This window comes from Hypomesus transpacificus, chromosome 6 (genome assembly GCF_021917145.1).
Source record: "Hypomesus transpacificus isolate Combined female chromosome 6, fHypTra1, whole genome shotgun sequence".
NCBI lineage: Eukaryota > Metazoa > Chordata > Actinopteri > Osmeriformes > Osmeridae > Hypomesus > Hypomesus transpacificus.
The window spans coordinates 4063235-4072986 of NC_061065.1; the positions used below are offsets into that span (position 1 = coordinate 4063235).

A 9752-nucleotide genomic window follows, 5' to 3' on the forward strand; every position below is an offset into this window, starting at 1 on the left:
GCCGGGAGCTGGAGTCACTGGGAGGTCATTAGCAGCTTGAGACTGAGGTCTGACAGGAGTCATACGTGATCTGCCATGAAGACGGCTGATCCGCATCCATCTGGCCTCTAAGTGTCTGCAGCAACCTTGGGCATCCGAGGTAGAGGAGCAGACGTTCATCCTCGCTCTGCCTTCTAGAACCAGAGTCCGTGTCCTTGGTGTTCCAAGCATAAGAATGCCATCACTGTCTCAGAAGCGCTTTTATGTTCTGTTTTTCCATTAGAACTTGATACATTTCTGGGTGCGTTTCGTCTCCGCAGAATGCATTTCACACCGTGGGGTGATGCTCAACAATCTCTTATTGAATCTCAATGTTGAAATCAACATTTGACGGGCGAGAAACCTCATCTTACAGTCATGCCGCCCCCCTGGGGGGCCACACACACCTTGAATCAGAGCAACAATATCCGCTATTTTCATAGCATTACACACCCCTCCTTCTCTTGCATTTATTCATAACTCATGCCCAATATGCAGAATATGTGTCACCTGTGAATAAGCCAGTTGATAATTATTGATTGTGTCTTTTCATGCACGGGGTAATTTGGGTTTCCTCATTTGCATGGAGACTACAGATAATAGCCAAGTGTCAGATTTCATGGCTCGTGTCCACTGTAATAGTTGAGCTCGCTACAAGAGAAGGATTTAATATGTGGCATGTTCATATTTCCCAGCCTGGGAGGGCGGAAAGGAACCGCCATTGGCTCCCCAATCATACAATCAGACGTACTGACACAAACGAGTAATTTGATTTGATAAAGGGCACCACATGAATTTCAAACAGTGAATCGCCCACCTAGACTCCCTGGCGTTTTCATAGAGGATGTTTCTGTCACTTACCGGCTGGTGGAATTGGAGGATGTCAGTCGTGCTTTTATTGTGTTTGATGGGAAAAAGATTTAAAATATGTTCGGTAGTTTTAAGTTTAGCTGAGATTGTGTTGCTGGTGTTGGAATTTCAAGCTGGCTTTGATGTCAAATATTGGCCTGTATACAACTCAGTTTTAGAATTGTAAGGCGTGAGTGTTTGCTAAGTGTATGTTTTCAAAGAGTAAGTAGTCTACAGGAAGTATGTTTTCTAAGTGTAGCCCATGATTCCAGTTGCTATTTACAACTTATGTACAACTGAGAAACAGCATGAAAGAGTAATCTGCACAACTGACTTTGGCCGTAAAACAAAAACAACCAAAATAATTGCCATATGATAAATATTGATATCAGTAATCCCTTTTCATTACCTTCTTTAAATGATGACAGATAGTGCGGGACAGATTTCTGAGATGTCACAACTAATAACCCAGCAAAGTGATTTATCATGTATAATGCAGTGCACCCAAGCCTCCATCTCTTTCTGCTCTGATGGAATAGGAGGAATATTTAACAGGACTAAGATCCAGCCTCTACACGTTAATAAATGATCCCCAGCCCTGAGGGAGCCCCATTCCCAAGCTCCTCCACGCTCTTCCTCTTCCTCCAGAAACACTAGCGTTTGAAGCAGTAGCAGATCTCAGCTTTCAGCATCCATTAACAGTACCCCATAGCAACTTTGACGCGCAATGCTATCGTTCTCATTTCTGTTTGTGTGTGTGTGTGTGTGTACATAGCATGTTTTTCCCTTTTTTTGGTGGGAGGGGTGGGGGTTAAGTAAATGAAAAATAAATATTCATAAAGTTGTTTCATGTGTTTTTGGCAGCACTTGTGTGTATGTGAGTGCACACCAAGAAGCCCACAGTTTACCATATCAAAACCATCCCCATCATTAGCATTCTCCATCTCCTTGTTTTTGCAGCCTCTAAAAGAAAGAGACTGTGTGTGTGTGTGTGTTTGTGTGTGTGCACTCACTGCTTTTGTTGGGCTGTTTCGAGGCCTCCAAGCCCAGCCCCAATGCCCTGGGACAGACTAAAGGTGAATGATCATATGAAGGACTGCTAAACAGCTCACATGCTAACCTCCCTGTCCATACCTTGTAGGCCTAGCAGCTGCCCACTCTGAATTGCTAATGCTGAGTGCTGAAGCTTTTAAATTAGGGGTGTGTGATTCCAGCCCCAGTGTGTTTGGATGAGGCCCCTCTTATGTTTGAACTGGGGGGAACCCTCTCCCCCCTGAAACGCTATTGTGTGGGGCCTATGGGCACAGATGTCCCCGAGCTCCATTCGTGTCTGTGTGTGTTTGTGTGTGTTTGTGTGTGTGTTGGTGTGTGTGTGTGTAGTTCTTGCACCTGCCTAAGGTCCTCTGTTTAAGTCTTGTCTGACAGTGCTTAACATGTCATGGCCTCTGACAGTGCTAAGCATAATACTCGTAGGGCTGTGTGTATGTGTGTGTGTGTATGTGTGTGTGTGGGAGGGGGGGGGGGTGAGTGAGGGAAATTCTTTGGTCTCTTCTCCGCCTACGCCTAGGAGAGAGCTCCTTCCCCATGGCTATACAAACCAGAGATGTTTTAATGATCATTGATGTGGAAACAGGACAGGGCTGGGAGGAGGAGGAAGACGTGGAGGAAGAGGTGGAGGAAGAGGTGGATGAAGAGGTGGAGGAAGAGGTGGATGAAGAGGTGGAGGAAGAGGTGGAGGAAGAGGAGGAGGAAGAGGTGGATGAAGAGGTGGAGGAAGAGGTGGAGGAAGAGGTGGATGAAGAGGTGGAGGAAGAGGTGGAGGAAGAGGAGGAGGAAGAGGTGGAGGAAGAGGTGGAGGAAGAGGTGGAGGAAGAGGGAAAAGGAGGATGGGAGGAAAGGACTAGGGATCAAGAGCTTCGTCAGAGACTCATTCATCAGCCCTTGAGCTAAGCAGAGGTTTTAACTGGGGCGCTGCAGGTTGAAACTCCTTCTCTCATTTGCACTGAAGCACCAACCTCTGACCTCAGCCTGCACAAGGATCTCAACCACAATCCACCCAAATCAATACCTCACTATAACTACGGTCAGCGCTCGGTTTTTAAACTTGACACGATGTGCGTCTGTAAAACAAGCCCCGTCAGATAGCACGGTGCCCAAAGTGGACCCTGCCAAGAGGTAAAATGAGAACAGTGGAAGCTGTTGTTAGATTGGACCCTCGAAGCTTAGGGTTACACATTCTGCCCTCATCATGACCTCTTACTGCCTGTCACACAGGAAAGCAGTCATTACCAGTGAAGTATGCTTGAGGTAAGACTCGAGATTCTCACCTTTTACAGAAATGTCAGTGCTCACATGCCTGATTAGCATGATGAGATAGAGATGGCATAGCATCACACTGTAGTGTGGAGATGTACACCAGAAGGACGTGAATGACACCACTTATGAAATGTATATGTGTCATTGTGTGTGTCATAGTTTTGAGTGTGTGCCAGGGTGTGTGTGTGTGTGCCAACATGTCTGTGCGTGTTCCCTGAAGGCCTGAATAAGCCCTAACATAAACAAACCATGCTTTATGGTTCAACTCTGACCTGACCTCCCTGGTATTAGGCTTAGTGGGATGAGGGAATGAAGACCCCCCCCCCCCACAGACCCACAGACCTCCCGAGCCCACAAGAATATCCACTCCCCCAGCCAGACCTTGTGAGTCCCCATGGTGAGAAGAGGCTGGTTGGAGATTTACAGCCCCTCTTCATGGGACAGATGGGGCTATCACTCTCTCCTCCCTGTTTCCATGACAAAATGATGAGCCTAGATCACAAGTCTTCTCGGATGTGTTTTAACGCCTCTGTGATTATCTGCAGAGATTGAGGCTCATTTGAAGCAGATTTTTTTGCCCGTTGAATCTGGGTTGGTTAACGGAGAATATGAAAGTTGCCTGTGGCTGGTGTTGTCCAGAGATCAATCCTGCATTCCGGTCAGAAGTCCAGCGTTATTTCCTTAACTTGGCCAATCTTTGCTAAGTGACCATTGTTTTGATAAGATAGCCTCCTGGCATTGGAGAGAGCACTTTCCCACGCCTAGCTCTTTCCCTCCCACTCTCTCTCTCCCTCTTTGTTTCTCTCACTCTTTCTCTTTCTTGTTCTGAAATGTTTGTCCTTTCATGCGTTAAGGTGAGGAGTAGCTCCAGGTACATAGCATGGCTGTGTCGTTTTGTCGCATTGGTTATCCTCGCCTGCCAATCATAGAGTCAGACCTGGGATTGAAGGACAGTGCTGCAGTAGCTTCCTAACACCGACAGATGTCCCACCAGCCAGCCTGGCAGGGCTGACGTGTGCTTCACAGCCGTCTATACCCAATTGGACTGAATGGATTGGAGTGTGTTTGTGTTTTTGTGTGTGCAGGCGTCTGTGTGCGTGTGTGTTTGTCTATGCATTTTTCTACTGTTTGTATTCTTAAAATAATAATCCTGACCCTGATGTGTTTGGTATGCAGCCACAGGGCCTGGAAGAGTGGAGAATCTGTCTGGATTTAATCAAGATTAAATAAGAGGCCAATCACACCGACGTCACAGCCGATGATATCCCTGACAGCTCTAATGAATGACAGCTGTACTGTAGCGCTGCCAACGCTGCCATCGCTGCCTGCCCATAAATCATGTCTCCCAGGTGTCCAGTCTGACCTCTGGGGGCTGCGCTCTCCTCGCCGGCACGGCTAGGCGGCTCTCACAACACCAACAAATGACATCAGACCGACGGCCATGATCACCACTCAATGACACCTCCGTCACGTTCCCTCCTGTTATCCTCCCCCCCCCCCCCCCCCCGCTTAATTTTCCCTGTCGCATCTTGACTATCGAGTACACACAAATCACACAGTTGTGCGTGAAAGGTGTACTTTGTGTTGAGTGATGCTTACAGAAAGAGAGAGTGTGTGTGGGAGGGAGGGGAGGGGGATGGCAAACAGACAGCTCTCTGCCTCACCCTCCGTCTTCCCTCTCTCTTCTTTCTCTCTGCCTCTCCTCCCCTTGTTTCTTTGTGTGAAGTCGCAGGGGGTGAATCAATACGCAGACATGTCGTCATTTCTTTAAAAATGTCAGTCGCATTAACTGGTCGCCGCTGTAGCCACTGGCCCTTTCCACCGTGTTTGTCAAAGAGCAATTTCACACACTCTTGATGACCATATCTGCAGAACGTCTGGGGGAAAAACTCTTTCTGAGTTTCCGAGTACTGGAAAGAGAGAGAGATAATGAGAAAGAGAGATGGGGGTAGAGTCACACGGAGGACGCAGAGAGATGAGAGAGTAGAGGGAAAGAGTGAGAGAGTAAGACAGTTTAGAGGAAGGGAGAGAGAGAGATGAGAGGGGGGGGTTGGAAAGAGAGAGAGAGGAAGAAAGGGAGCAATAGTGTGAGGGGTATGTTCTGCATACAAATTGGTTGAGTTTAATAACCAGGCCAAGTGAAAGATATTTTCTCTGTTGATTGCGGAGGTCCCTTGTGGGTCTATGCCGAGTGCGTCTGAGACATTAACTTTGCATGAGCGTTGGGGTGCAAACACTCACTCAAAGGTTCTCACAGTTTAAATGCTCTCTTTGAAATATAAATTTAGCGGCTTGTTCTTTCACCTCAGCCACTCCCCTCCCCCCCCGTCCCCCCCGCCACCCCCCCCTCCCTCTCCCTGAGGTCCTGCCTCTCCTCTGCTTCCGCATGGACGTAAACAATCCCTTGTCCAAGTGTTCTATAGCTAGCTCTTCTCTAAAATACAGGGACTGGAGCTTCTACTATATGTCTGTAACGGTTTGTGTTGATCTATGGGCTTTCTTTCTAATAATAATGTCAACCAACTGATTACCTCAGAAGTTGTCCATTTCCTTTGCTGATCCTTGTAAGGGGTACAGCACAAAAGGGCACGCAGTCACCCGATCAATCCCAGGTCTGGGAGAGCGGAAATGAAAACTCTGATGGAGGGCACATAGCAAAGAGGTGCTGTTGGATATAGATGAGATGCATGTCATGTTAAGACGTTTGGGCCACGTCAACGCTGCTCTCCTGTTCAGCATCGTGACCTCGATCTGCATTCGACCTCTAGAACATGATGGGCAAGGGTGGGTGGGGTGCTGTCAGGAGGAGAACTCACAGTGTCAGTTCACTGGCCACAGTTATGACTGTCCACATGCTCTGGGATCCGTCTGGCCCAGAGGCCTGGGGCTAAATTAATGGCTTCCCTAGGACGGCTGTGCAGATGGACGGACCGCAGAGACCCTGAGACTGGCTCCTGGAAAGGAAAGAGGAGGAAGAGGGGGGTACTGCACCAAACATCTGGTCAAACAGGACAACCTGTTCCGCTACAGTGGGCGGGGGCTGGGAGAGACCTTGGGCAGGCCGGCGGCAACGGCAGAGCGAACAGATTGCAGCTCCAGGGGGCTTGAGCTAACCTTGGAGCCAAATGAGGGCACTGGAACATTTAGGGGAGGGGAGGGAAGGGAGGGGTGCAGGGCTGGGATAGGAGAAAGATCAGCAATAATTCAGGGATTGTTTTGGGTGTAATGTTTCAGTTTGGGGGGCGAGGAAGGGGGGGGGGGGGGTAATGTTGCACAAAGCTGGTGTTTGCTCAGAGTGTTTACAATATGTTACTCTCAGCATGCTTCCATTATGCCTCACTGTATGGATGCTGTCGGATGTTTATCACCAAGCTGAGGATGTTTGTCAGGATGTTGTTTTTCATGTATTTGCCCTTCAACACTAACTGGCAGAGCTCACACCAGTGTTTTGCACTCCATAAGCACGTTTGCACTTTCTAGGCGTGCTTGGGTATATTGTACATTGAATTCAGTGTTGTGTTGTTACCTTAGCTACTGTAACAGTGCAGTTTCACCCATAGGATCAATAAAGTGGCACTCTGGTCTACTCTATGTTTTCTCTGGTCTGTTTCTGGGTTCTTCTTCTTTCTCGATACAGTGGAGGTAGATGTGAAAGGAGTTTCTGTCATGCAAAAAAGTGCTGCTGCAAGCCTTCTGCTATTGAGCACCCCCTATAAGGTGCAGGTGCAATGGGAAATCTGTAGAAATATTGACTGAAAGCGCATTGGGAACTGGGGAACACTTTAATTTTGCATGGCATCTGTGATGGTCACGTCTCAGACTGGAGGTTGGTTTGTGTGTGTGTGGGGGGTCAAACCTTCTGAGAACCAAGGCCAATGACCCCCATAGATACATTTTCTTCAAAAGCATTTTCCCTTCATTTTTTTTCTACTCTCTATTCCATCAATTCATTTGTTGCAAGTCAATAGGCTAATATGAAACCACTCGGATTTATATAATGCAGGCTGCTGTCAACAGCAAGGAGCACTCAAGTCCCTGCTCTCTGAACGCTTAGATGGATCTTTATTTTTCTCCTCTTCCTGCTGTTCCTCCTTTCCTTTCCCCTCTTGCTCTCTCTCTCTCTCTCTCTCTCTCTCTCTCCTCTCTCTCTCTCTCCTCTCTCTCTCTCTCTCTCTCTCTCCTCTCTCTCTCTCTCTCTCTCTCTCTCTCTCTCTCTCTGTCTCTCTTTCCCTCTTTCTGCCCCCCCTTCTGTCAGACGTAATAACAGGTGTGCTTCCACAGCTATGAGTGCTGTCCCCATGGGGCTGTGGTCCCTGTGGTCCCTGTGCTCCCCCCCAGGATCCACTCCGAGCCCCGGCTGTCTCCCACCTCAGAAGATGCTGAGATGCAGCAGCACACTCCCCTGCTCTGGGTAGGTAGGAGGAAACAGACGCTCCCTTCCCACCGTGACGCAGATCCATCTTCCAGCCAGTGGGAGAGCGACGAGACGGTATCAACCAACAGCTGAAGCAATGTGAATGTTATTTCATGACCAGGTGATCATGTCCTGAATGAGCCAACATCTGCCTGGCTCACGCCTCTGGATTTGTCTTCATAATTGACTTTTTGATGGATTCAATCTGACCCATTCCATCTGACTTAGAGGGGTGACTGCCATTTGAGAAATTCAGCAAGGCCATGTAAAATTGATCACTCTTGTTTGGTTAAATGGCAGAAGGGCAAAAGTTCTTTGCGGTTTCCTCCCCTTTCTCATTTGTTCAATGTTTGATGGGCTTCCATGAGATAAAATACGACTGGAAGCGGTGTGGCCGTATTGACACTGTGCATTAGCTTCAATGATTTAGAACCACAGACTCACCTAATCTCATTGGTCCGGCCCGCTCTCCCTACCTTTTGGTCAGCATGAGTAAGTGCTGTGATTTAATCTCCGGTTTGATGTTTCGGAATTGAATGCAAAACTGGGTAGCAAGACAAGCCTCAAGCCGTGGGCGCTGGCCCTGAGAATGCATTCGATTTGAGTCCACGTGTGTGTGTGTGTGTGTGTATGACCTTTCTCTTGGCATGTTAGTTTTATGTGTTTGCCTGAAGGAAAAAGAGGAAAGTGTGTATAATATGCGTCGGCTTCACAGAGGGGTATGTTTATGTGTACAGTAGTGAAAAGATTACACTGACCTGTGGGCTCTAAACTCTGTCATGGGGTGAGGGTTTAGGGTGTTTTCAAATGTGTTTGGTTTAAAAGGGTTTGTTTTGATAGCGAGGCTGTGTCATTTGGAGGCAGGGTTATGTTGGTGAGTGCATGCTTCTCTGGATATGATCCTCAGCCTGGTCGAAAACCAGAGGAAGCGTGTGCGGCCAAGTGGTCACGGTCACATTATGTCTCCCTGACCGCAGAGAGTCAGGGTCGTGATTCACAAATACTTCCTGTGTTAGCGAGGTCAGAGTGCTCTTCTAGAACACCTCTCCTGCCCCCAGAGACACAGTGGTCATGAGAAACAACATGAGGACAACAACAATCTCCCTATGTTCGTCTCCCCAATAACTGCAACAAACAATGTCTTTGTCAGCCCAAGCCCCTCCTTCCTCTTCTTCCTGCTTCCTCCTCCTGCTTCTCCTCCTTCTCCTCCCTCTTACTACCCATCCTCCTCCTTCTTCTCTCTCAGTCCTCCTCCTCCTGCTCCTTGTGCTGCTCACTGAGTTGGGTTTCCCTGACCCACACGGGACCTCCCTCCACCTTGCCCTTTGACCCCACAGAGAGAGAGAGAGAGAGACTCGCTTGGAGAACAAACAGCACCAACAGTGCTCTAGTAGTGCATAAGAAGTTTGGAAGCATGAGAGGAAATGACTGTGTGGTCCTCAATAGATGTCAGTTTTCCTTTTCAATAACTTGACTTATACACACCGAGGCTTGGGCACTCCTGCAAGGAACAAAGCAAGTAACATCTAATCTATCCATCGTTTGAATTTCATGGAAACTTTAGGTGTTTACCATGGTTAGTTGATGCAGTATATAGTAAATGATAAGTGGCTTGCTGGCCGTGGGCCCTCAAATTTAACATTGAATCTATCTAACGGTAGAATCCCAGCCATAAAGATTGTCTTAGAATGTTTAGCAAATTACATAATCTCTATAAATCTACGGAGGGTAATTTAGAACTGTGTAAAATACAATAAAAGGTTACATATTTAATTGTTGCACTGGATGCAGTCTGAATTACTGACATAGCTGTAGTCATGCCCTAAAGCAGAGCTATCCAGAATGCTAAATATTTTAAGGGATGTCAAATTTGAAAACTACCCACCAGATGGTGGACAATTGTATTTACAATCTGAGTTAATATGCCAAAGAGTATTGACATCAATTATGATATGAACATATTCATATTAATTATAGAATATTTGGAATGAAAGTGCAGGACCAAAGGATAACCATGGTGGTAATAATATGAAGGAATTCTGTGGTAGTACTACAATGAGCACATGTACCGTGAGGAACCAATGTTTTACTGTGTGAACATGGATGTCATCACTCTCCCGGGAGCATGTCTATATGTGTCATATTCACATGAAGG

General features: G+C 47.3%; 1 protein-coding gene across 1 annotated transcript in view; it reads left to right on the forward strand.

Moving 5' to 3' along the window:
• Window positions 1-7690, forward strand: part of LOC124469017 (doublecortin domain-containing protein 2C-like) — a 36861-nt gene extending 29171 nt beyond the window's left edge. The window contains exon 11 of the mRNA XM_047022098.1: window positions 7522-7690. Within this exon, the coding sequence (XP_046878054.1) occupies window positions 7522-7690 (169 nt within the window). The remainder of the gene's footprint in view (window positions 1-7521) is intronic.
• The last annotated feature ends 2062 nt before the right edge of the window (window positions 7691-9752 follow it).